Source organism: Giraffa tippelskirchi, chromosome 5 (assembly GCF_054371585.1).
Source record: "Giraffa tippelskirchi isolate mGirTip1 chromosome 5, T2T-mGirTip1v1.2.pri, whole genome shotgun sequence".
NCBI lineage: Eukaryota > Metazoa > Chordata > Mammalia > Artiodactyla > Giraffidae > Giraffa > Giraffa tippelskirchi.
In genome coordinates, this window is record NC_137279.1 from 32,037,112 (window position 1) to 32,064,533 (window position 27,422).

The 27,422-nt window shown below is 44.2% G+C and overlaps 1 protein-coding gene across 5 annotated transcripts in view; it reads right to left on the bottom strand.

Annotated features, from left to right (window-relative positions):
• Positions 1 to 27,422, bottom strand: part of NPHP4 (nephrocystin 4) — a 133,262-nt gene that overhangs the window by 56,836 nt on the left and 49,004 nt on the right. For 3 of the 5 annotated variants that reach the window (XR_014053642.1, XM_081490311.1, XM_081490310.1), the window contains exons 10-11: positions 19,780 to 19,962; positions 10,434 to 10,572 (exon numbers count right to left, since the gene is read on the bottom strand). Coding sequence is in view for 3 of the 5 variants with exons in the window: in XM_081490311.1 (XP_081346437.1) it covers positions 10,434 to 10,572; positions 19,780 to 19,962 (322 nt within the window). In the remaining 2 variants the exon portion in view is untranslated. The remainder of the gene's footprint in view (positions 1 to 10,433; positions 10,573 to 19,779; positions 19,963 to 27,422) is intronic. The other 2 variants (XR_014053643.1, XM_081490312.1) reach the window with 1 other exon arrangement.

Here is a 27,422-nt window from a genome sequence, read left to right on the forward strand (position 1 = left end):
ATGCCCACGTATTCCCTGCCTCACAGACACACAGCTTTCCCCACTATCAACACACCACACCAGAGTGGGACAGTATTCTTTTTGCTGGTGCCTTGTTTGTTTATTGTCTCTTTTTTAAAATGTGACCTCTATGAGGACAGGAGCGTGGAAGTGTACCTGGACATCACAGACTCTCAGTAGGGTTTTCTGAATGGATGGGGTGCGTGGGTCAGTGATGAGCAAACCTATGTGAATAAACACTCCCTCACTTTCTCTCAGAGTGGTTAATAAAAAATGCTGGGAGCAGGGCCAACACCAAGCTCTGTAGCCGGGCAGGAATCCACTTCCCTGGTTGGCAGCACAGGCACGGGTGTGTACCCTTCAAGGACTCTGGAGTCAACAGTAAGTCTGCGCAAATGTTGCGTTTGCTCCCGATCTGGTGGTTGCCTTGTTTCCACTGAGATTTGGGATCTGTATTTATTTGGGCCAGTGGTTGAGAGAGGTTATGAACATGTGGCCACTGCCCACTGATGCTGCCAGCCAGCAGGATGACAAGATCAGTGTGGCTGATGGTCACTGTGAAGCAAGTGCCCCGTTCCAGGCAGTTTTGAGCACACTGACCGATCTTCACTCATCTGACCCTCTCTACAATTCCTGACAGCCTCTGCCCATTTTTCTTTCCACTTGTTTATCTCCTTCTTGTTGATCTTTCCATAACCATTCTTCTTTCTAATCTTCTCATTCCTTCAATTAATTTTTAATGGTTTCACGTACTGCAAATATCTTTCAGTCTGAGGAACTGCTTTTTAACTTTGTTTATGGAATCTTCTCTTTTAGAAAACTTTCTTTATATGTTAACATAATCACATTCCTCAATCTTTTCTTTTTGGTTTACACTTTATCTTGTTTAAGGAAGCCTTCCCAACACCAGGGTCATAAAAATATTCTCCAATTTCTTCCTAAGACTCTTCAAGTGTTCTTTTTCATCTCAATAGTCCTTTCACTCATCTGTTTTATAACTGAGGACACTGAGGGGCAGACACATGAAGCCACCAGCCTAAGATCATCCAGTTAGCAAGTCTGAATTGTCTTCAAAGCCACTTACACGCCACTATGTGTCCACTTCCTTTCAGAAACCGCCACACTTTCAGAACTCAGAACACCGGTGTGAAGGTTCAGACATAACAATATGCAGAGACCTATCTCAGCATCGTGGGCACCCACTGTCCAAATAGACCAGCTCACTCCCCCATCCCCCGATCAAGGTGCAGGCAGGTCATTCCTGCACTTCAGCCACGAAACATGGAGGCCTTGTGAGCAACCTCATCCAGGCCCCGTGTCACAATGACTAGTTCCTCTCTGCAACAGGCGCCTAGAAATGACACTTCTCTGCTGTAAGGCATTAACTGTATATGTGCATGCGTTTGTGCTCAGTCGCTCAGTCCTGTCCGACTCTTTGCAACCCCATGGACTGTAGCCCACCAGGCTCCTCTGTCCGTGGGATTTCCCAGGCAAATCCTGGAGTGGGTTGCTGTTTTATCCTCCAGGGGATCTTCCCAACCCAGGGTATTAACTAAACACTACAAAGTTGCTCTTCAAAGTGGTCCGCATACTTCAAACTGGTCCCTCCCAGTGTGGTGGGAGGTCCTCTTTTCCCAAATTCTCAACCTCATGCTGTCATTCAGCCTGCTCTTTCCAATACAAGGGAAATGAAATAAATTCTCATTTTAATTTGCATTTCTATGAGTGACAAATAGATTTAAGGGACTAGATCTGATAGACAGAGTGCCTGGTGAACTATGGACAGAGATTTGTGACATTCTACAGGAGACAGGGATCAAAACCATCCCCACGGAAAACAAATGCAAAAAAGCAAAATGGCTGTCTGAGGAGGCCTTACAAATAGCTGTGAAAAGAAGAGAAGAGAAAAGCAAAGGCGACAAGGAAAGATATTCCCATTTGAATGCAGAGTTCCAAAGAATAGCAAGGAAAGATAAGAAAGCCTTCCTCAGCGATCAATGCAAAGAAACAGAGGAAAACAACAGAATGGGAAAGACTAGAGATCTCTTCAAGAAAATTAGAGATACCAAGGAAAAATTTCATGCAAAGATGGGCTCAATAAAGGACAGAAATGGTATGGACCTAACAGAAGCAGAAGATATTAAGAAGAGGTGGCAAGAATACACAGAAGAACTGTACAAAAAAGATCTTCACGACCCAGATAATCACGATGGTGTGATCACTCACCTAGAGCCAGACATCCTGGAATGTGAAGTCAAGTGGGCCTTAGGAAGCATCACTACGAACAAAGCTAGTGGAGGTGATGGAATTCCAGTTGAGCTATTTCAAATCCTGAAAGACGATGCTGTGAAAGTGCTGCACTCGATACGCCAGCAAATCTGGAAAACTCAGCAGTGGCCACAGACTGGAAAAGGTCAGTTTTCATTCCAATCCCAAAAAAAGGCAATGCCAAAGAATGCTCGAACTACCGCACAATTGCACTCATCTCACACGCTACTAAAGTAATGCTCAAAATTCTCCAAGCCAGGCTTCAGTAATACGTGAACCATGAACTTCCAGATGTTCAAGCTGGTTGTAGAAAAGGCAGAGGAACCCGAGATCAAATTGCCAACATCCACTGGATCATCGAAAAAGCAAGAGAGTTCCAGAAAAACATCTATTTCTGCTTTATTGACTAGCCAAAGCCTTTGACTGTGTGGATCACAATAAACTGTGGAAAATTCTGTAAGAGATGGGAATACCAGACCATCTGACCTGTCTCTTGAGAAACCTGTATGCAGGTCAGAAAGCAACAGTTAGAACTGGACATGGAACAGCAGACTGGTTCCAAATAGGAAAAGGAGTATGTCAAGGCTGTATATTGTCACCCTGCTTATTTAACTTATATGCAGAGTACATCATGAGAAATGCTGGGCTGGAAGAAACACAAGCTGGAATCAAGATTGCTGGGAGAAATATCAATAACATCAGATATGCAGATGGCACCACCCTTATGGCAGAAAGCAAGGAGGAACTAAAGAGCCTCTTGATGAAACTGAAAGAGGAAAGTGAAAAAGTTGGCTTAAAGCTTAACATTCAGAAAACTAAGATCATGGCATCTGATCCCATCACTTCATGGGAAATAGATGGGGAAACAGCGGAAACAGCGTCAGACTTTATTTTTGGGGGCTCCAAAATCACTGCTGATGGTGATTGCAGCCATGAAATTAAAAGACGCTTACTCCTTGGAAGGAAAGTTATGACCAACCTAGATAGCATATTTAAAAGCAGAGACATTTCTTTGCCAACAAAAGTCCGTCTAGTCAAGGCTATGGTTTTTCCAGTGGTCATGTATGGATATGAGAGTTGGACGGTGAAGAAAGCTGAGCGCCGAAGAATTGATGCTTTTGAACTGTGGTGTTGGAGAAGACTCTTGAGAGTCCCTTGGACTGCAAGAAGATCCAACCAGTCCATCCTAAAGGAGATCAGTCCTGGGTGTTCATTGGAAGGACTGATGTCGAAGCTGAAACTCCAATACTTTGGCCACCTCATGCAAAGAGTTGACTCATTGGAAAAGACCCTAATGCTGGGAAGGATTGGGGGCGGGAGGAAAAGGGGATGACAGAGGATGAGATGGCTGGATGGCATCACTGACTCGATGGACATGGGTTTGGGTAGACTCTGGGAGTTGGTGATAGACAGGGAGGCCTAGCATGCTGCAATTCATGGGGTCACAAAGAGTCGGACATGACTGAGCGACTGAACTGAACTGATTACTAGTGAAATTGAGTACCTTTTCATACATTTTGGTTATTCTGGTTTCTCCTCTGTGAACTCCCTTTTCATATCCTTTGACCATTTTTCTGTCTTGTCTTTTATTATTCCTTATTGATTTAGAACAGCTCTTTTTATGATTTTTCTTCTCTCTAAACTTCTAATTAAAATTTCTAAAGTTCAGTCTTGTAATCCATCCAGAATTTATGGTTTGTTATTGTTGTTGTTCAGTCACCAAGTCATATCTGACTCTTTGCAACCCCAGACTACAGTACTGCAGGTTTCCCTGTCCTTCACCATCTCCCAGAGTTTGTTCAAATTCGTGTCCATTGAGCCAGTGATGCCATCCAAACATCTCATCCTCTGCCACCCCCTTCTCCTCCTGCCTTCAATCTTTCCCAGCATCAGGGTCTGACCTACCTGCAGTCTGAGGTATGGTTTGTACACAATATGAAATTGAGATCTGATTGTCTATTTTCCACAAGGACAGCAGTCCAATGCTGTTAATTGACTGGTGTGCCCTTACTCCCGTGGTGGGCGGCATAATAGCAATTCCCCCAACCCAAAGTGTCTACATTCTAATTACCAGAACCATGACTATGTTGTATTAACACTGCCAAGGGAACCAAGGTTGCAGATGGAACTCAGGTTGCTTATCAGCTGACCTTGAAATCCAGAGACTGTCCTGGATGGTCAGGGAGGGGGGAGGGGGTGCAGTAGGCAATGCAACTATGACAGTCCCGATGAGTGAAAGGGAGGCAGGAGGGAGAATCAAAGAGAGATTTAAAATGTAACTCTGGGACTTCCCTGGCATTCCAGTGGCTAAAACTCTGAGCTCCCAGTGCAGGGGGCACCGGTTTGATCCCTGGTCGGGGAACTAGATCTAGCATGCCACACAGCCAAAAATAAATAAATTAAATTAAATGTAACTCTGCTGCCTCTGAAGATGGAAGCAGAGGCCGAAGGTGCAGCTAGCCTCTGGGAGCTGGAAAAGGGAAGGAGACAGATTCTCCCCCCAGCCTACAGCAGGAACACAGCCCCAAGACCTGGATTTCAGCCTGTGAGACCTCTGGACTTCTGATCTCCAAAAATGTGGGATAGTAAGCTCATGCTATTTTAAGCAACCAAGCTTATAGTAATTTGTTATAACAATTAAAGGAAAGCAATATGCTCTTTATCTATAATTTATCATATATCACACTTTTTATCTTGTCCCCTTATCTACTGATCTGTGCCTGTAGCAGTGTCACACTGTTCTAGTTACTGTAATTTTACGCTAAGTCTGCAAGTCAAGAAAGGGGAAGCCTCTCTTCTTCACAATTGCCTTGGCTATACTTGAATGGACTTCCCTGGTGGCTCAGGGGTAAAGAATCTGCCCGCAATGCAGAGACCCGGGTTCGATCCCTGGGTTGGGAAGATCCCCTGGAGAAAGGAAAGGCTATCCCTCCAGTATTCTTGCCTGGAGATTCCCATGGACAGAGGAGCCTGGTGGGCTACTGTCCACAGGGTCACAAAGAGTTGAACACAACTGAGTGACTAAGCACACACACACACATATGCATACATTCTTGAATATGTAATTTTTTAATTTAAAAAGAAAAGAATACATCTTAAAAGAAAATAACGCACTGCACAGCAGAGACGCTTTCTAGGGAGAGGGCATGAGCCAAAACTCAAAATCACGAAGCAATGACACAGTCAGTGAATCACATGCAGCACAAAGCAGCTGAAAAGCTTCAAAACCAGTGGACTTATCACCCCTGGGGTAGAGGATTTCAACAGCCTAGAAACTGTCAACAGCAGGCAAAAGCTTTACTTCTGACCAAATTCCTTCTCCTGACTGAAACAAAAATTATTTAACTAACAAAATACATAAGACAACAGTTTTAACGACATTGGAATTCAGGCAAGAAATGGTCCTAAGGAACTGGAAACAAAGAAGTAAGCCCTCCAATGGTCCCAAAATTAACATGTTGAGTGATTTTGCAGATTGCAGTGCAGGAAAGGGGAATGCAGAGCACAGTGGACCCCTGACTGGAAGGCCGGGCTAAGAGTTCAAGGAGACCAAAGAAACTGAAGTTTGCAGGGCTGAGCACAGACAGGAGAGGGGCACAGAGAGGGAACTTCAGTAGGTCACTGACTGGGAAACTACCCAAGGATGGGGAAAGAATCACCCCAAAAATTAGAGGGGCCAGTACCCTGTGCTCACATGGGGCCAGAAAGTGGCCATTCTCAGAGACTGGTAAGCTTCATAATTCAAGGACATCAGGCAAAGTACCGAAAGAGGTCTTCTCACTTAGTGAGGAGTAATTAGCCCTAGACTAAATGCTCATGGGGTCCCATCTCACAACTCTTAAAGGCAAGGCCCTAAATGACCAAATAATTTCCAAAGTTCAGGAGTGTTTACCAGCTACCTGGACTTGCCTGCATGTCCAGTGGTTAAGACTCCAAGCTTCCACTGCAGAGGGAACTAAGAGCCCACACGCCATGGGGCGTGGCGAAAATACATATATATATGTCAACTATAAAAATATTTAGCAACCAAAAGGAGAAAACTCACAATACCTGGAATCCAATCAAAAGTTATGACCATAGAGAAGCTGGAAGATACAACCCAAATCAGGACAAAAATCAATCAATCAAAACTAATGCACAACTGACCAACATTTTAGAATTGGCAAACAAGGATATTAAAGTAGTGACAAACTTTGTAATGTTATCTCCAGATTCTGGTACCTTGAAACTAAACCTAGTTAAAATGAGAATTACTATATGGGTCATTTCAAACAGGATAAAATACTGGAATTTTAATTTTAATTGTTGCACAGGTCTAAGTTCATCTACCTCTGCCACCTTAGGAGAGAAACACAAAAGCATAAGGTTGTCAGTAGTTTTACCTATATTTCACTTCTGGAGATGAAAATGACAATATCTGTGAGGAAAATGCACTGGGTGGGATTCATGGCAGATCAGATGCTGCAGAAGAAAAGATGAGTGAACCTGAAGATGCAGCAATAGAAAGTATCTAGGATTGGAGCACGGAGAGAAAAGACCACAAGTAAAACTGAGCAGAAGCTCAGCAGGGTGGGACTTCCCACAGCTTTGTCACCTGATACAGGCATGACCGGGAGCCTCGAGGGAAAAGAGAGAGGAAGACAGGGAAAATAATCGAAGAAGGAATGACCAAAATTGTTCCAACTTCGATTTGAAAAAAAAAACAGAGATCCAAGAAGTTCCATGAACATCCCCAAAATTAGTTAAAGGACCATTTTGGGAAACAAAGGTAGCAGCACACTAGGCTTTAAATCTCCTCCAAGGGACTTCTCTTGAAGTCCATGCTCCCAATGCAAGGGGCCTAGGTTCAATCCCCAGTCAAGGAACTGGATCCCACATGCTGCAACTAAGACCCAGTGCTGCCAAATAAATAAATAAAAATAAATATTTTAAATAATAATAAATAAATCTCCTCCAAGCCCCACATGAAAACAGACAGGGCAGCTGGGAAAGCAAACACAGAGCCCACAGGCCATGCCGACAGCCGGTCAGGCTGGAGAAGCCAACAGGGTCATCCTGCCCTGGCTGACAGTTAATTCGATTAGAAGGCCTTCACACAAGCTGTCTGTTTCCAGTACCATAACTACACCAAAGTTCAACACGTGAAAATACCTTTCCAGAAAAAGTACTTATTATTTTTCCGTTAACAATAGCTGTAGAGGTTTCTTCTCTAAGAAAATGATCTCTTCAGATATTTCTAAGGACCAAAGTAAACTATATTCATTATTTTGAACTGCATTTAGTACATTTCACTACTGTCTTTTTGGGCTTCCCAAGTGGCGCTAGTGGTAAAGAACCTGCCTGCCAACACAGGAGATGTAACAGACTTGGGTTCGATCCTTGGGTCGGGAGAATCCCCTGGAGAAGGGCATGGAAACCCACTCCAGTATTCTTGCCTGGAGAATCCCATGGACAGAGGAGCCTGGCGGACTACGGTCCATAGGGTCACAAAAAGTTGGACACAACTGACGCAACTTAGCATGCACAGCACACATTATCCTTTTGAATAGCATAATTAAAAACCTGAATAATCATGTTTATATCAAATCAGAAAATACACATATTTTATAATTTAGGATACTTTCTTTCTTTCATACTAACATTTCTTAGAGGATGGCATTTGTTTTATTTTTAAAATGTAATTGTGAATATGTCAAAGAAAGGAAGATACTAGAGTTAAAGAAGGGAATGGGTTTGACCTTTTGGTATTTTTTAACAATGCATTCTATACTTTCAATGCATTTAACTTTATCCAATAAAATTGCAAATTCATTCGAAACTAACTCTGGTGGAAAGCACATGCCTGCCACCCACCATTCCAGGGGATTCTGGCAGATATTCTGGCAACTTCTCAAGTACAAGCAGTGCTGTACACTTCAGTACCACTTATGTGTGTGTGTGTTAGTCGCTCAGTCGTGTCTGACTCTTTGCAACTCCATGGACTATAGCCCGCCAGGCTCCTCTGTCCATGGGATTCTCCAGGCAAGAATACTGGAGTGGGTTGCCATTCCCTTCTCCAGGGGATCTTCCTAACCCAAGGATCGAATACAGGTCTCTGGCATTGCAGGCAGATTCTTTACCACTGAGTCACCTGGGAAGCCCATCACTTACATAAGATGTGATTATATCTGAGAACATTCTGATAAGCACAAAAAACTGAAAGAATAAAACAATTAAAAACAACAAACGCACTGCCTTTTTGGGGAAAAAGGAAAATGCTTAATAATACAGTTTTTCCCAAAGCAATAAACTATCAAGTTTTGGTATCTGAATATTTTTAAACATCTCAGAAAATCCTGGAGGACCATGAAGATGAAGGCCGACACATCGAGTCCCAGGACAGAGAAACAAGTGTGCTGCTGCCACCAACTGTGAGATTAAATTCAATGAGACCAGTTTCCAAAAACCAGAATTTCAACTGATAAAAAAGTCACTCCCAAACAACAGACTTCCTGGTGCCTTTGCACGAGCATCCAGGACCTGCTGCCCAAGAGACACTGGCCAGCCCTCCCTGGACACCCAGCAGCATCCATCAGAGGAAAGCCACCTGAATGGAGGATGGATGGACACTCAGCTCCCCTCTAGGGCTTCCACATTTGCTCTCCCCTACCTTTCTGACTTTCTAAGAGCCTAAGTGCCCATGATTGAGAATGTTCCATCAGCCAGTGAGATCCTTAGAAGCCAAGAGCCAAGAGCTCAGTGCTCTTTCAACCCTCTTGCTAACCTCCCTCTCTTCTCACCACAGGTGGGATTCCCCACCAGGACGCTGGCCTCCTGTCCTTGGGGATAAACTAAGAGGCCCTGAACACAAGGTACCAGCCTCAGCAGAAGGAGCTGGTACAGCCCACATGAAGCTGACAGCTGCAGTCACACACATGGGGACACGGACATTGCCATCCATGGAAGAGCATTACTTCCTCCATCATCAACAGCCCTCCATCCCTTTTTTAAACCCACATCCTGAAGTCATGGCCTCCTCACTCCCAGACTGGACACCAAGGAAATAAAAAGCACTTTTTAAAAACAACAAACTCAAAGCTACATTAACAGTGCAACATAAAGCTGTCAGAAAAGCTATGACAAACCTAGTGGAAGTGAAAGTATTAGTCGCTCAGTCATGTCCAACTCTTTGCGACCCTGTGGACTATAGCCCGCCAGCTCCTCTGTCCATGGAATTCTCCAGGCAAGAATACTGGAGTGGGTAGCCATTCCCTTCTCTAGGGGGATCTTCCCAACCCAGGGATTGAATCCAGGTCTCCCGCATTGCAGGCAGATTCTTTACCATCTGAGCCATCAGAGAAGCCTAGACAGCATATTAAAAAGCAGACATCATTTTGCCGGCAAAGGTCCATCTAGTCAAAGCTATGGTTTTTCCAGTAGTCATATACAGACATGACAGCTGGACCACAAAGAAGGCTGAGCACCAAAGAAATGACGCTTTCAAACTGTGGTGCTGGAGAAGACCCTTGAGAGTCCCTTGGACTGCAAGGAGATCAAACCAGTCAATCCTAAAGGAAATCAACCCTGAATATTCATTGGAAGGACTGATGCTGAGGCTGAAGCTCTAATACTTTGGCCACCTGATGTAAAGAGCTGACTCCCTGGAAAAGCCCCTGATCCTGGGAAAGACTGAAGGCAGGAGGAGAAGGAGGTGGCAGAGGATGAGATGGTTAGATAGCACCACCAACTCAATGGACGTGAATTTGAGCAAACTCTGGGAGATAGTGAAGGACAGAGGAGTCTGGCGTGCTATAGTCCATGGAGTTGCATACAGTCTTAGCGACTGATATGACTTAGAGACTGAACAACAACCATAAAGCTGGCAGTCCGTGGCTATCAGCCAGCCTTTGATTCTTGAGCCCTGTGTCTGCAGGACACCCACGAGAGATGCTCCTTTAAGTGTTAGCAACAGACCTTTCAAAGCCTTCAGTCAGGGAGCTAACTCATGGCTGAAGCACAAAGTGTTGGGCCAGGCTTTATCACTGTCCAATGCTATACCTCTGTAGTCAGAAAAAACTCAATCACCTGAAAGCAATTGGCAGCAAGTATCTGATAAATGTCATTTACCTGGGCACACGTGGAGCTGTGCCGTGAGCTTGAAGACTCAGCTCTCAGCACACACTTACTTGAAGGGGCCACGGGTGGCTTCCTAAAAGACCGCCGCTCTGCCTTGGGGCCGCTTGCATTCCCTGTGGGTGTGTCCGGGTGTTCTTCAGGGCTCAGCGAGTACTGGAACTGGACTGTCCCTGACTCCACCTGCTTCACCTATGATGGACCACAACGAGAGAAGTGATGACCATGCTCCCTCCATCAGCACTGTGTGGTCAGAATAATTCAACCAGTCCTAAAACAATCAGTGTGGATTACCCTCAGCCAAGCGGAAATCAACAACATTGCTTCAGTTTGAATGCATTTTTACTTAACCTATATAATGCTGACTTTTCCTGTTTTGAGTTTAAACATATGTAACCACTACCAGCACCAGGTACAGAGCAGCCTCGCCACCTAAAACGCTCGCCCATCCTGCACATACCCACACCCGGAAATCACTGAACTGCTCTCCACCCCTGTCTTCGGTCCTATAAATGGGGTCTCATGCTACAGAACCCTTGAGACTGGCTTCTTTCACTCCCTGGTAAGCGGATGAGACTCATCTGAGCGGCAGTGTGTAAGCACAGCCGTTCTTTTTCATTACCAAGCAGTTTTCTATTGTACCATGTGCCTCAGCGTGCTTATCCATTCACCCACTTAGAACATATGGGCTGTTTCCAGCTTGAGTGGTTATAAATAGAGCTGCTGGGAACACTGGTGTACATATTTCTGCATGGACGTAAGTTTTCATTTCTCCATGTTTCATTTCTCTAAGAGTAGGATTGCTGGGTCATATGGTGCATGTATACTACATTTTATAGAAAACTGCTAAACTGTGACTTACTTCTGAACTCTGTATTCCGTTTCATTAGTCTATGTGCCAATGCTTTTGCCAACAGCAGTTAATCTTGATTACCATAGCTTTAATGAAAGTGTTGAAATTGTGTAGCATGAATCCTCCAACTTAACTGTTCTTTTCAAAATTGTTTTGACCCTTCTAACTCCTTTGCTTTTCTATATAAAGTTGAGAACCAGGGACTTCCTTGGTGGTCCAGTGGTTAAGAATCCACTTGCCAATGCTGGGGACACGGGTTCGATCATCCCTGGTCCAGGAAGATCCCACATGCCAACGGGAAAATAAGTCCATGCACCACAACTACTGAGCCCGCACCCTGAAACTAGAAAGTAGCCCCTGCTCACTGCAACTAGAGAAGCCCTCATGCAGCAACAAAGACCCAGTGCAGCCAAAAATTAATTAAAGTTTACAATCAGCTTGTCTCTATTTAGTAAAAAATCATATAAGGATTTTGATGGAAATTGTATTAGATCTATAGATCAATTTGGGGAGAATTTGTATCTTTATCATGTGAGTCTTCCAATCCATAAAGAAGACCCTCCATGTATTTAGGTCTTCTTTGATTCATCTAAGAGTAATCAATGAGAATAATGACATGCAGCAAAAGGAATGTTTTATCATTTTCAGCACACATATCCTGTACATATTTTGTTAGATTTATTTCATTGAGGTGGGGGTGCTTTGTAAATAATACTGCTTTTTAGATTTTGCTTCCCACTGTATATATTTTATTAGTATAAAGAAATGTGACTGATTTTCCATCTTGACCTCCTGCTGTTTATTCTGGGAGTTTTTGATAAACCCTTTGAGATTTCCTACACAGAAAATCATACTGTTTGCATATAAGAAGAGTTTTGTTCCTGCCTTTTCAATCTCTATGGTTTTTAAATTTTGTTTTCTTGCTTTATTGTACTGGCTAGAACTTCCCACGCAATGTCAAATGAGATGCTGAATACTATGAGTGGGCATTCTTCACGTGTTCCTGACCTAAGTAAGAGGGAATGCATTCAATTTTTCACCATTAAGCATGCTGCTAGCTAAAGAATTTTTGTAGATACTCTTGATCAAGCTGAGGAAGTTCCTCTTTATTCCTGTTTGTTCAGTTTTTGTCATAAATGGATGTTGGATTTTGTCAAATGCTTTGCCTGCATCAATTGTTATTATTCACATGGTTTTCCTTCTTTAGGCTGTTAGAGTGAATTACATTTTCCAATAGAAAATAGCCTTGCATCCCTGGGATAACTCCCCACTTGGGTCATAGTGTATTATTCTTCTTCTATACTGTTGGATTCAATTTACTAATATTTTGTTGAGCATTTTGCATCTGAGTTCATGAGGAATATGCATCCATGATTTTTGCTTATATTGTCTTTTTCTGGTTTTGATATCAGGGTAATGAAGGCCTTGTTACACAAATTTGGAATTGTTCCCACATATCTTATTTTCAAGAAGAGAATGTACACAACTGGCATTGTTTTAAATGTTTGGTACAATTTATAGTGAATGAAAGTGAAAGCCGTTCAGTAGTCTCCGACTCTGCGACCCCATGGACTATGTAGCCTGCCAGGCTCCTCTGTCCATGGAATTCTCCAAGGAAGAATACTGGAGTGGGTTGCCATTCCCTTCTCCAGATCTTCACAACCCAGGGATCAAACCCAGGTCTCCCATGTTTCAGGTGGATTCTTTACCATCTGAGCCACCAGGGAAGCCCTCTATATTATATATTATAGTGAACAGGCCTGGATATTTCTTTATCAAAAAAATTTTAACAATGAATTCATTGTCTATAAAGTTATAGGACTACTCGAGTTATCTACTTCATCTTGGGTAAGTTTTGATGGTTTGTTGTTTAAGACAAACTGATCCATTTCATCGAAATTTTCAAATTTATAGTATTTCCCTTAACATCCTTCTCATACCTGTGTAGTCTATAGTGGTTATCCTTTCTTCCATTCCTATTATTAGTCCTTTGTGTTCTCTCTTTACTTTTTCAGTCTTGTTACAGGTTTGTCAAAGAATCAGGTTTTTTTTTTTAAGAATCAGTTTTTTATTTCACTGGCTTTCTCTAGTTTTTCCTCTATTGTTTTTCTGTTTCCAGTTATATTAGTTTCTGCACTTATATTTATTATTGACTTTCTTTTACTTGCCTTAGGTTTATTTTCTGCTTCTTTGTCTAGTTTCTAAAAGTGGATAATCAGATTATTGATTTGAGACCTTTTTCTGTTATATAAGCACTTAAGCTATAAATTCCCTGTAAATACACTTGAGCTGCAACCTACAAATTTTGATATGTCATATTTTCACTTTTGTTCAGTTCAAAGTATCTTTTATATCTTCTTAAGGTTTCCTCTCTGACTTATGGATTATTTAGAAATACATTAATTTCCAAGGGTTTATAGTTTTTTATGCTATCTTTGTTATTGGCTTCTAGTTTAATTCCATTGTGACCACAGAAAATACCTTGCGTAATTTAAATTCTTTTAAAATTACTAAAATTTGTTTTCTGATCCAGGTTATGGTCATTCATGGTAAATGTTCCATGTGCACTTGAAGAGAATATATCCTGCGGTTGTTGGGTGGAGTGTTCTATGAAAGTCATTTAGATCCAGATGCTTCATAATATTGTTCAGTTCTATATACTGGTGATTTTCTATCAGTGTGCTTATAGTTTAAGAGGAGTGCTGAAATCTCCAAATGCAACAGTGAATCTGTCTATTTCTTCTCTCCATTCTATTAGCTCTTTGCATTTTGAACCTCTGTGTTAGATACATACACGTTAAGGTTTATATCTTTGTGGCGAATTGACTCTTTCATCACAGGTGACATCCCCCTTAATTCCTGGAAATTTCCTTTGCTCTGAAGTCTACTTTGCCTGGTGTTAATATAGCTACTTAAGTTTTCTTTTGATTCGTGTTTGCACAGAATATTTTTCCATCCTTTTGCTTTTGAGGTGAGTTCTTGACAGACAGCACATAGTTTGACCTTGAGATTTTCATGTCACCTGACAATTTCTGTCTTGAAGTTGGTGCATTCAGACTATTTACACTTCATGTAATTATTGGTGGGTCTGGGTTCAGGACTGTCATTTTATTATGATTTGTTCCTTCTGTTTCTCATTCCTGTTTCCCCTTTCCTGCCTTATTTTGAATTATTCCATTTTATCTATCTGTTGGGTTTCTTACTATCTCTTGGTAGCTTACTTATTTTTAGTGACTGCTCCAGGGTTTACAATGTGAACGATTTTTTCACAACCTACTCAAAAATCTATATTTTATTACTTCAAGTAGAATGTAGAAACCTTATCACCCTGCAGTTCTCTTTACCTTCCCCTTTATTTTATAGCTATCTTACCTATTATACCTACATACCTTAGAAACTCTAACAGACACAGTTATGATTTTTGTTTCAGCCATCAAACACATTTTAAAGAACTCAAGAGGAGGAAAATAGTGTATTTTATTCATCATTCTTGTTGCTCTTTCTTCATTCCTGATGTACAAGTTTCCATCTGGTATAATTTCTCTTCTGTCTGAAGAAATTCCTTTAGCAATTCTCTTAGAGCATCTCTACCTGTCAATGAATTCTCTCAGTTTTAGTTCATCTGAAGATGTCTTTATTTCACCTTCATTCCTGCAGGATGGTTGCTGGAATAGAATTCTGAGTTCTGGGGTGTTTCTGTTAGTACTTTTAACATGTTGTTCCATTTCCTTCTGCCTCCATGGTTCCTGCAAAGGAATCCACAAATATTCAAGTGATTGTTTCTCTATAAGTAATGCATCATTTTCCTACTGCTGTCTTCAAGACGTTGTCTTTTTCAGCAGCTTGATTGTGATGTGTCTAGAGTGTGGATTTCTTTGCACTTATCTCTGGGTTTTAGACCTCTTTGATCTGTAGGTTTAAGTCTTTTGCCAAATTTGAGGAGTTTTCAGCCATCATTTCTTCAGACATTTTTTTCTGCACTGCACTCTTTCTCTCCTACTGGGACTCTGATGACATGTGTGTTAGCCTTTGTGGTCCTGCCCCATAGGTCCCTGAGGCTTCGTCCACTCTCCTCCAATCAATGTTCTGTGGTTCAAGTTGAATAAATTCCACTGATTCATCTTCAAATTCACTGATTCTTCTGTCATATCCATTCTGCTATTGAGTCCACCTAGTGAGTACTTTATTTTGGAAATTTTATTTTTCAGTTCTAAAATTTCCATTTGCTTCTTCTTTATCTACCTTTTTGCTGAGACTTTCTATCTTTCCCTTTGTTTCAAAGGTGTTCACTCTTATTTATTTTATAGGCATTTATAATGCCTATTTTAAAGGCTTTGTCTGATAATTCCAACATTTGTGTCATCTCAGTATCACTGCCTATTGAATGTCTTTCCCCTGCAAGTTGAGGTTTTCCTGGTCCTTTGTTTGTCAATTAAGTATACACTGTACCATGGACATTCTGAATATCACTTTATAAGATTCTCTTTTAAATATCACAGTATAAGAATCTCTTTTAAAGTTTATGGAGAATGTTATTTTTTGTTGGGTCAGAAATCAACCCAGCTGGGTTCAAGCCCCAGTTTCCAAGCAGCCTCCTGTGGTTGGTGGTTTCAACATCAGTCACATTCACAAAGCCTGGGCAGGGCTCCTCAGACCTCTCCTAGCCATGACGCATGCAGGGGCAACTCTGTCTACAATCCAGTTCTCAAAGTCTGCCATACGTTGTTAGGGTCAGATTCAGGCACATGAAGCTGGGGGTTAACTTAGCATTTCTTAAACAACTTTACAAGGGACTTTCCAAGATCCTCCCTCTCCAGATCCCCCTTGTTGTTGTTGCTGTTGTTGTTGTTCAGTCACTAAGTCATGTTCAACTCTTTGCAACTCCATGGACTGCAGCACACCAGGCTTCCCTGTCTTTCACTATCTCCCAGAGTCTGCTCAAATTCATGTCCATTGAGTTGGTGGTGCTATCTAACCATCTCATCCTATGCCACTCCCTTCTCCTTTTGCCCTCCATCTTTCCCAGCATCAGGGTCTTCTCCAATGAGTTGGCTCTTCACATCAGGTGGCCAAAGTATTAGAGCTTCACCTTCAGCATCAGTCCTTCCAATGGACATTCAAGTTGATTTCCTTTAGGATTGACTGGTTTGATCTCTTTGCAGTCCAAGGGACTCCAGATCCCACTAGTTCTTTGCAATTCTCAAGGGTTCCCCTTCCAATCCTCTGGTGAGACCCCACTAGGCTGCAAGCCTCTAGCAACAGTACCTGAATGCAAGGTCAAGCAGTGCAAGGGAGTGGGGAGAGGGCAGAGTGTGGTTGTTTTTTAAGTGCAAGAGTGTATAAAAGAGCTTATGTTCTCATTATTATAAGTCAGTATACAATTTCTAAAATTGATAAACTAAGAAGTAGCAGTAGACACATATTATTTAGAAAACAAGGTAAATACCATATGTCACAGCTAAGAGTTGAAACTGGCTACCTCTGGAGATATTAACTTTTTTAAAGACAGTTATTTTCTTGAGGGAAGAATACAGGAGCTGTTTAAGAAGGAAAACATTAACATAATATACTACTTACCTTCACAGTAAATAACACTGAAATAATCTTAATAACGTAACCCCAAAATTTACCTAGTAAAAAAATTATGGGATGTTTATAATATGTATCTTTTTCTTTTGATTAATATCTGTCAGTCCTGCTCAACTATAAGTTCCACAGGATTAGAGCGTTTTCCTAGAGTAGATATAGGTGCTCAGTAAAAAATCACTGAGTGAATGAATAAGATAAAGAATTGACTGGTGCCCAGGCAGAGACCAGGCTTACCTAGGAGTCCACCCTTCTGATGTGGTAATGCACTGCTACGTGAGATGAGAAACAGGAAGACACAGAACAGCGCCTTTAGAAAGCAGGAGAATGAATCGAGTTTGTGACCAGTGACAGCGTATTATTTTAGTTAATAGTATCTGTTTACAGTAGTGGTCCTCAACTGGGGGCAATTCTGCCCTAAGAAGACCACATTCAGCCATGTCTGTTAACATCTGGGCTCTGATAACTGGGGTAGGGGTGTGCTACTGCTTCTAGTGGTTGGAGGCCAGCAATGCAGTTTGACATCCTCCAGGGCAGTGCCTGGGACAGACCCACAGCAAAGAACAGTCTGGCCCCAAATGCTGACAGTGCTGAGTGGAGAAACCCTGATTAGAAGTGATATTCCTCATGGAAGATGATGGTATTTGATATATTTGTGACCTTGAGATAGTCCAACCTTCACAACACTTATGCTCCAATATAGTTTACACACTTAAAAAGCAAAGGAAATGTAGTGGACATGAGAAGGCTAAAATTAAACAGAATAAGGATTTATTTACATAGGTACATACACAGCAAGAGAGAATGAGAATATGGCAGTAGCTTCAGGATTTCTAATGGCAAGTTTATAATAAGGGCTGAAACCAGACCATGTGGGAATGCAGCAAAATGTAGTCCTGTAATGAGGGACATTCCCTATAATAAGAGAAGCTGCATGATCAGCTGCTTGCTGATTCAGGTCCCCAAGGCATAATCCACATCATAAATAATAACACTGAATATGATGCTTGTCACTGGAGTCAGCACACAAATGACATACTGAAATAACAGGTATGGTCCTTTACCCAAGAAAAATGAGCCAATTGAGTCCTAGAAGGCTCCTATTTGATCTGCTGAGACAAGACAGGCGCATCTCAGGAATGTCAGCAGAAGAATAAACACACACCCAGGCAGAAACCCTGCCATGACCCATTAGTGTCAGAGGGACCCGGACGTCAGCCAGAGCAGGGATGTCACACAGCATCTGTGCCCCAGGATCCCTGCTCCCCAACCCGCAGGACTGCCAACAGGCCAGGGGAGCCCAGGGGATGAGACCCACACACAAACATGCTGCCAAGGGCCCTGCCCCACTTCTGTTTGCTTTCTACAGTGGGGATCAGAGAAAGCTTCATTTCAAAATGGATTTATATAAATTCTGCTGTGGTCCCTCCCCTCTGGACACAGCTAGAGAGAGTCGAGGTCAAGTGACCATAAGTGATGAGCCACAAAGACCAGCCAGGGGGATGCCAACTGACCAGCTCCCACTCCAGCCTTGTGCACACAAGACACAGCCCCCAGTGTACAAACATTTCAAGAGGGCTTTTTTATAAGGGAACCCTCTTCTACTGCTGGTGGGAATGAAAGTTGATGGAGCCACTGTGGAAAACAGTACAGAGGTGCCTCAGAAAGCTAAAAATAGAATTACTATATGATCCAGCAATTCCACTCCTGGGCAAACATATGGAAAAAATTGTAATTCAAAAAGATACATGTATCCCTATGTTCATAGCAGCACTATTCACAATAGCCAGGACATAGAAGCAACCTAAATGTCCAACCATAGAGGTATGGATAAAGATGATGTGGTACGTATACACAGTGGAATACTACTCAGCCTTGAAAAAGAATGAAATAATGCCATTTGCTACAACATGGATGCAATTAGAGATTATCATACTAAGTGAAGTAAGACAGTAAGAGTAAGACAAATACCATATGATATCACTTATATGTGGAATCTAAAATATGACACAAATGAACTTATCTATGAAACAGAATCACAAACATAGAGAACAGACTTGTGATTGATTAGTGGGAGATGGGGGAGGGAAGGATTGGGAGTTTAGGGTTAGCAGATGCAAACTGATACATATAAAATGGATAAACAACAAGGTCCTACTGTATAGCACAGGGAACTATATTCAATATTCTGTGATAAACCATAGTGGAAAAGAATGTGCAAAAGAATGTATATATATATGTGTAACCAAGTCACTTTGCTGTTTGTCAGTAATTAACACAACATTGTAATTAAACTACATTTCAATAAAAAATAATTTTTTTAAAGAAAGAGGGCATTTTAAAAAGCATAGGCGTGGATCTCGTGGCTCTCTGTGTAAAAATAAGAGGCACAGGCCACCTTGAGAAATGGATACATAAGCAAGGACATAATAAGACCCCAGATAACACCACTTTCAGGGAGGTCAATACTGATTCTAATTCAGCGGTCACACTTATATTTTTTCTTTGTTTTAATTTTTTTCTTTATCCAGCCATCATATTTTAGTCATTATGTTTTTTAATTTGTTTTTAATCGAAGGACAACTGCTTTACAATACTGTGTTGGTTTCTGCCATACATCAACATGAATCGGCTATAGGTATACATATGTCCTCTCTCTCTTGAACCCCTCCTCCCACCTCCCATCCCATCCCACCCCTTTAGATTGTCACAGAGCACTGGGTTTGAGCTCCCTGTGACCTACAGCAAATTCCCACTGGCTATCTATTTTACATATGGTAATGTGTGTTTCTGATTATAACTCAGCAATCATACTTATTTTTAAGGGCAAATCTGTGACCTCAAAAAATACTGCTCATGAAACATCGACAAACGTATTTGTCAGCTCTGGTGTTGAAAATGCATGAACTTGCTAGAAGCATGTAGAAAGCAGTCACACTTATGGGGTCTCTAACATTTACCTCTTCAGAGCTCATGCTGGCTGGGGGTACCTTATAGACCAGACAGTGCGAAGGGTTGGACTGGATGCCACCCTGGAGAGGTACCATCACCTGCCCGGAGCTGGCTTCCAGCGAAGGGTTCCAGACAGCCCAGCGAACCATGTGCATACATGCCAAGCTGGACAAGGAGGTGAGTGAAGCTGCCTGGAATGGAAACAGAGCACATGGGTCATAGGTTGTCGCCAGGCCCACGTGGGTGGGGGATTCAACAGTGCTTTCCCGGGGAAATCTTGCCACAGGGCAGCGTAGCGAGGCAGGGGGTCATCACAGAAGAAGGCCCACCACGGAGGAGGGTGTGGCACCATGTCGGTGGCTCAGAGGGGGCAGGGGAGCCAGCCTCTGATTCTGAGACCCCCCCACCCCCGCCCCAGTCTAACCAGGACCCTCCTGAAGACCAGCACTGCCTTTATGATTCCTTCTCTTCCTGGGGATCTTTATGCAGGTTTTCTTTTATTCCTTTTTTTTTTGGAATACAGTTTCTTTACAATGTCGTGTTAGTTTCTGCTGTACAACAAAGTGAATCAGCTACATATATGCATATATCCCTTCCCTCTAGAGCCTCCCTCCCCTCTCCCCATCCCACACCTCTAGGTCATCACAGAGCACTGAGCTCCCCGTGCTTCACAACAAGTTCCCACCAGCTGTGTATTTTACACAGGGTAGTGTATATATGTCAATGCTACTCTCCCAGTTTGTCCCACCCTCCCCTTCCCCCAAACTGTGTCCACATGTCCATTCTCTAGTCTGTATCTCTATTTCTGCTTTGCAAATGGGTTCATCTGTACCCTTTTTCCAGATTCTACATATATACATTAATATACGATATTTGCTTTTCTTTCTGACTTACTGTACTCTGTATGACAGACTCTAGGTCCACCCACGTCTCTACAAATGACCCAGTTTCGTTCCTTTTAGTGACTGAGTAATATTCCATTGTATATATGTACCACATCTTCTCCAGGTTTTCAAACACTCTGCACTTTAACACGGAGAAGGCAATGGCACCCCATTCCAGTACTCTTGCCTGGAAAATCCCATGGATGGAGGAGCCTGGTAGGCTGCAGTCCATGGGGTCGCTAAGAGTCGGACACGACTGAGCGACTTCACTTTCACTTTTCCCTCTCATGCACTGGAGAAGGAAATGGCAACCCACTCCAGTATTCTTGCCTGGAGAATCCTAGGGACAGCGGAGCCTGGTGAGCTGCCGTCCATGGGGTCGCACAGAGTCGGACACGACTGAAGCGACTTAGCAGCAGCAGCAGCAGCACTTTAACATCCACCCAGATCCATGAATAAAACACCAGGAATGGCACTTTGTGTTAGTAATGAGACACTTCATAAAATAATGAAGAATATACATGCACATTCAATTTAGGGTTTTAGCGCACATTTTCTCCAGCAAAGTTTCAGCTCCTCATTGTATGTTCTATATATGATGTAACTTATGTGTAACTAGGAAATTACCCAAGCCAAATGTTTCATGCTGTACCTTCTTTCACTGTCTCTATCACTGGCCAGATGAAAGGGAGGACAACGCTAGGACCCCCGCCCCAGAATTAGCCTCCACTTTCAGACAAAGCCCTTTTCACAAATACAGTTTCAAGGCTTGAGTCAGTGGTATTTTAAAGAAAGCACTTTCATCCATTATTCAAAAGGAAGCAAGAATAAAGTGGAACACGGAGTGGGTCCTGGTCAGGTCCTGACATTCCTGCTCGGCTGGGCAACAAGACTCATGATCTACCCTCTTAAGGCAGCTCCAGAGACACTGGCTCATTCCCTGACAGGAGACACATCGGCACCCCCAGGAAGGCCATTTCCCAACCAGAGGCCACCGGGCACACGACAACAGCAGGTGAGACGGGAGCCTAGGAACAGCGCTTTCCACCCCAAGAGCCCAGTGGCATCAACCGAAGTCAGCCCAGACTCGGGGCAGCAGCCACATCCACCTCCACCCCAGATTCCCAGCCTCCCTGGGGGTGTGGGGGAGAAGCCACCTGAAGGCGGCAGGTGTGAAATGGAACATGGTCGTGAGAAGGCTGGGGCTGGGACCTGGGACCTGAGACCTGAGACCCTTGGCTGCAGTGCTTGCACCTGGACAGACCTCTCCTCCAGCAACAAAATACAAAAAAACTATAAGGGACTAAAAAACAGCTGCATGCATGCACAGTTGGGGCAAATTATGGACAAGATACAAAAAGACCAAAAACCCAACTGCCACTTGCAAAAAGCCAGGAGCAAAAACAGGGTACTACTCACACCCCTTGCACACAACACCACCAAGGGGTGAGCAAACCACCTAAGCCACTCCTCCAGCCCGACCCCTAGACCTGCTCTGACCCTCACCCCATAAAAGGAAGCAGCTCACCTAGTACTTGGGGAATAAGCAAGAGAAGTTGTTGCTTGTTCTCACCCCCCTGCAACCAGCCAGAACCCCAATAAAGCTTTGCCTGGATTTCCTATCTGGCCTCTGATCAATTTCTATTAATCAGGGAAGGCCAAGAACCCTGATCAGTACCAAACTTAGCACCTTCCTTCTCTATGCTCTCCACACCCTGGGGCACTAGGAGAGCAAAGGACCGGATGGTTCCTCACCAACAGCCCTCCATCCCTCTTGACCACCAACCACGTGAGCTAACCCAGCAGCCCTCCAACTCAGGCCGTGGTCACAGGGAAGCAGACAATCTGCAAGGAGGGGATCTCAGACTCTCAGAAGGAATGGAAGCCAAGGCTTGTCTGCAATGGTGCAGAACAGGGTCCCCAAGGAAAGATGATGCCAATGGGAATACTTTGACCTAAGTTGTGTCTGGGACCACAGAGCCCGGGAAAGCTCTAGAAGTGTGCCCTGGGCTCCCAACAGACCCTGCTTGATTGACTGGACACGAGTGAGCCATGTGTCACTGTCACAGCCAGGAATTGAGTGCACTCAGGTTCAAGGCAGATCACACATGTACACACACGGACTCTGGCTGGAATCCAACACAGATGAATTGATGGTCGACTGGTGTGTGCACCAGCAGAGGGTGTGTGCACACAATAAGGAACAGGAAGCGCTGAGACTTCCCTGGCGATTCAGAGGTTGGAGCTCCACACATCCATTGCTGGGGGTGTGGGTTTGATCCCTGGTTGGGGAAATAAGCAGGGGGAGAGGAGAGAACAGGAAGTTCAAGTTTCATCCAAGTTAGTCTTTCCAGACTGCTCCAGATGACAGCCATCACACATCCTTTGTATCCACATGGGGAACATCCAGAATCAGTGTCTGGTTGTGAATTAACCTCTCTTTCCTGAGGCTCCCTCGTAAATGGACCTCAAACCACCCACTTTGGCCTCTTCTGATCCTTTACTGGAGCCAAACCCATTTCAGACTACCAGTTAGGATACCACCGTGTTCTGCACAGTCACAGGGCTGAGCAGGGGTTTAGGTCAGTTCAATAAGCAAAAACCCACATCCTGGAAATACAAGCCAAGAACCAACCAAGTAAGAATCCTAAGCGTGAGTCTATGTGCCGCACTTCCAGCGTCAAATACGCACTTCTGGTGTCTGTCAAATATACAGCAGGTACCTGCCCTTCCCATCCCTCGGCCGGGTGACAGAAAAAAATGGCCCTGAGCAACCACAGTGTTATCAGCAAAAAGCTGCTTAAAAAATCCACTGCCTTTTAAAAAATAAATGATAAGGGCTTCCCTGGTGATCTAGTAGCTAAGATGCCATGCTACCAGTGCAGGGGGGCCCAGGTTCAATCCCTGGTCAGGGAACTAGATCCCACCTGCCACAACTAAAGTCCTGCAGGCTGCAATGAAAATCGATAATCCCATGTGCTGCAACTTAGACCTGGTGCAGCCAAATAGATAAATCAAGCAGAAAAAGTTTAAAAGCCAAATTAAGGAATAGCATCACAATTATATTAAAAATAAAAATACTAAATGTATTCACAAAACTGGCCAGAAAAAAAAAACTGTAAGGACTCAGTGATACCTATACTACTTATGTAAATAGCCATCTCCCCCAAATTCATAAGTTTACTATAGGATCAAAGTTAAAATAAAACACGTGCCCCCAGTTTCATGCTATTTGTACCAGTCCCTTCTGGCTTAACTTCTCAAAAGCAGCAACTGATCCCCAGCTTCCAGGTTTCATGCTTTCTGTTGATTTTCTTGTCCTCGGTCAATACAGTGTTTCACTGTGTGAAGCAGATGTCAAATAAACAAATAGCCACTTCCCTCTCTTTGTTTCAACATCTCTAACAAGAAGGGAAGATCAGTGAGTTATGGCTCACTCCTTCAATGGGACAACGGCTTGGTGGCAATCCACTGGCCCTTTACTAGTCTGTACTCTCTCCCAACAGGCCAGGGCAATGCCTGAAAACGAGACCCACCTTAAGCCCACACTCCCAACTTCCACCCCCAGCTCGAGGACAAGGCCAGGTGCAGCCAAGCAGGTGGGCAGAGCAAGAGCGGTATTTCATCCATCAACATGACAAACCTCCTCCTGTCTGTGAATCTAGTGGGTGAGATCATATTTGTTACTTTAAAGTGTCTTATCCTGCCAAAGTGGTTTTGATTTCATGCAAACTGTAAAACACACACACACACACACACACACACACACACACACACATTGAATTGTTCCCATTCACATTTTCAATTACAATAGGAGACAACACACAAAAGGCCGAAGGAATACACTTGGATCACCAGTCAGGTTTGCCATGGAACAGAAGTGCATGCTGACATTCATCAGGCAAGGGGCACACAGAACACAGACACTTGACCCCTCGAGATGCTGCAACCCAGGGTCCCCAGAATAGGCTGAATGGTGGCCCCCAAAAGGCATGTCCACTCCCCAATCCCTGGACTCTGTGACTGTGACCTTATTCAGAGAAAAGGTCCATGCAGAGGTAACTGAGTGCTATGAGATGATGAGACCTTATGATCCAGGGAGGCCCTAAACCCAGTGACAGGTGTTTGTACAAGAGCAGGACAGAGAGAGACCTGAGACAGAAAAACAGAGGGAGACGCTCAGAGGGAAGGCCACGTGAAGACGGAGGCAGAGGCTGGAGAGATGTGGCTGAAGCTCAGGAGCGAAAGCTAGGAGAGGCAGGAAGGATGCTCCCTGGAGACTTCGGAGGGAGCAAGTCCCTCCCAATGCCTGGATTTCAGCCAAATGGAATCAATTCTGGATCCAGGACTGTGAGAGAATAAACATCTGCTGTTTTAAGCCAAGTCGTTCAGGGCAGTCTGTTCAGGCCACCCCAGGAAACTGAGGGAGGGACTCCCTTCGGCCTCTGTCTCCAGACCAGCTCAGAACTCCCCTCGAGGCAGGTAAACATTTCTGGATGTTTCACAAAGTTGACTTTTGTCTAGATCTTCAGTGAGAACTTTCTCCTCCTGGCGGGGCCCTGTGTCACCTGCTGAGCCCCCTCCATGCCAACTCTGGGTACCACAGCCCAAAACCCAGAAACACACTGCAGAGGTGATGGGGCACCCATGGGGTGGGGGTTCCCCTGGCCTGAGGCCACCTCCAGAGACAGAATTGGCCCCCCTCAATGGGGGCGGCCACACCAGGGCCCCTGGTAAACACAAACAAGAAAAGCAAACTGCAGTGTTAGAAGGTGTCCAAATGTCCCCGACAGCAGGCCCATCACAGGGTGGGAGGCGGGGGACAAGGGAGCTGAGAGACAGGGAGAGATTTAGGAACCTTGGGACAGATAGAGAAGCCGGGCAGAAGGCAGCCCGGCCCAGGTGGGCACAGGCCCTTTCATGCACTGGCCCACGCGACACTCCACAAAGCTCACAAATGCCAACCACGAAGGGGCTGCAGCCGCCCATGGAGGGTGGGCCCAGGCCTGACCCCAGCAGCACAGACCAAGATGCTTCCACCCGCATGGAAGCCAGGCTGGCCCACATGGGCAGCCAGCAGCTCTGGAGTCTCAGGGCTGGGCAACGGGCAACACCTAAGGTTAAGGTGACTGTTTCCATGTTCTCCTTACAGCACCCTGGGTGCCTGACCACAGAGAACTTCACAAGGCCTGAGAGCCTGAAACCCATCCAAGGGGCAGAGTTAGGAAAGAAACGGACACTCAGGGCTAGAGTCTCTGTCCTCCTTCCTGCCAAGGAGCACAGGGCCCCCAGGACCACTGGGCAAAGAGAAGGCTCACTGACCACATACCATCAGCCCAAAGTCATTCCTTCCAGAAACGGATTGATTATACGCCAAAACCTTTTCCAAACTAGACACACAGTGAACTCAGCAGCTGCTGCAGAATAATTTCCTCCCCACATATCCAGGCTGGAAAAGGAAACCTAAGGACGTGTAATTAAAGTCGTTTAATCTGCTCGTATATGACACAGTATACACAGAGTCATTTAAAAGCACAGTAATCACTTGGCAGGCAATATTTTCATTTCCTTCTATGGAGTACAGTAATCACTTTTAAACATACACATGTGCAATGAAAAACAATGGGGTATGGTTTTAAGAAAGTTCTACAACCTAGAATTACTCTGCATGCTGGCTAAAGGGCTCGTAACACTCTAGTCCTCTTTGGAAAAAAAGGTATCAACTCAATAAAGCTTGAAAGGAGCAACAGGGAAACCATCATGAGTGGGGCTGGGAGTGGTGAAGTAGACAGGTGGGCAGCCTCTTGCCCTTCAGAGTCTGCAGCCCAGAGACCAGCGTGTGGCCACCCCAGGGCCTTTGCATCAGCTTCTCCAGAGAATCTGCCCCTTGCCTGGGTCTGCTTCCCTCCTCGCATCTCCCACTGGGTTCTACAGAGCCAGTGACAATGGGGCTCAGGCTTGGCAACCTGGCACCCCTTCCCATGGGCTTGGCCCCTCTACTCCACAGGCCTGTGACCCCAGTGCAGGGAACTCCGCGGCCTGGGATGTAGGTGTAGCAGCTACCCCTGGGAATGAAAGCCAGTCCTAGTTTTTCTATGAAGGGCTCCTAGGGGTCTCGGGAGAAGGCAGCTCACGTGCACTGGGGGAAGAATGGAAGCTGCCCACAGCCTAGAGCACTCCATCCCCAGAGCACCAAGAAATCCTGAGCACAGCGAGAGGGGAATGGACAACACAGAAACACGCAGGCAGGCGGGGGGGACACAGAGGGGAGGGTAGAGGGGAGCAGCCCCAAGGTCAGCCAGGCAGAGGCTGTGCAGAGCACGCAAGACCTGGAAGAAGAAGTGGGCCAGCTGGACTTAAAGCTGGACTTAACAGCTTTACCACTGGGGCCAACTGGAAAAAGGACATGGGATCACTCTGCTTATTTCTTAAAACTGCATGTGAATCTGTAATGATGTCAAAATAAAGTGTAATTTAAAAAACAGTGAGGGGGACTTCCCCGGTGGCCCAGCGGATAAGATTCCACACTCCCAGCACAAGGAGGCCCAGGTTCCATCCCTGGCCAGGGAACTAGGTCCCACATGTCACAGCTAAAGATCCCACATGTCGCAACTAGGACTCGGCACAGCCAAATAAATGAATATTTAAAAAAATTAAAAAACAGTGAGATATATAACAAAAGCTATAGAAGGTGCTGGTTAAAAAAAAAAAACTGTTTAATGACTATACACAAAAAGAAAACCCACAGGGTTAAGTTAGAATGCATG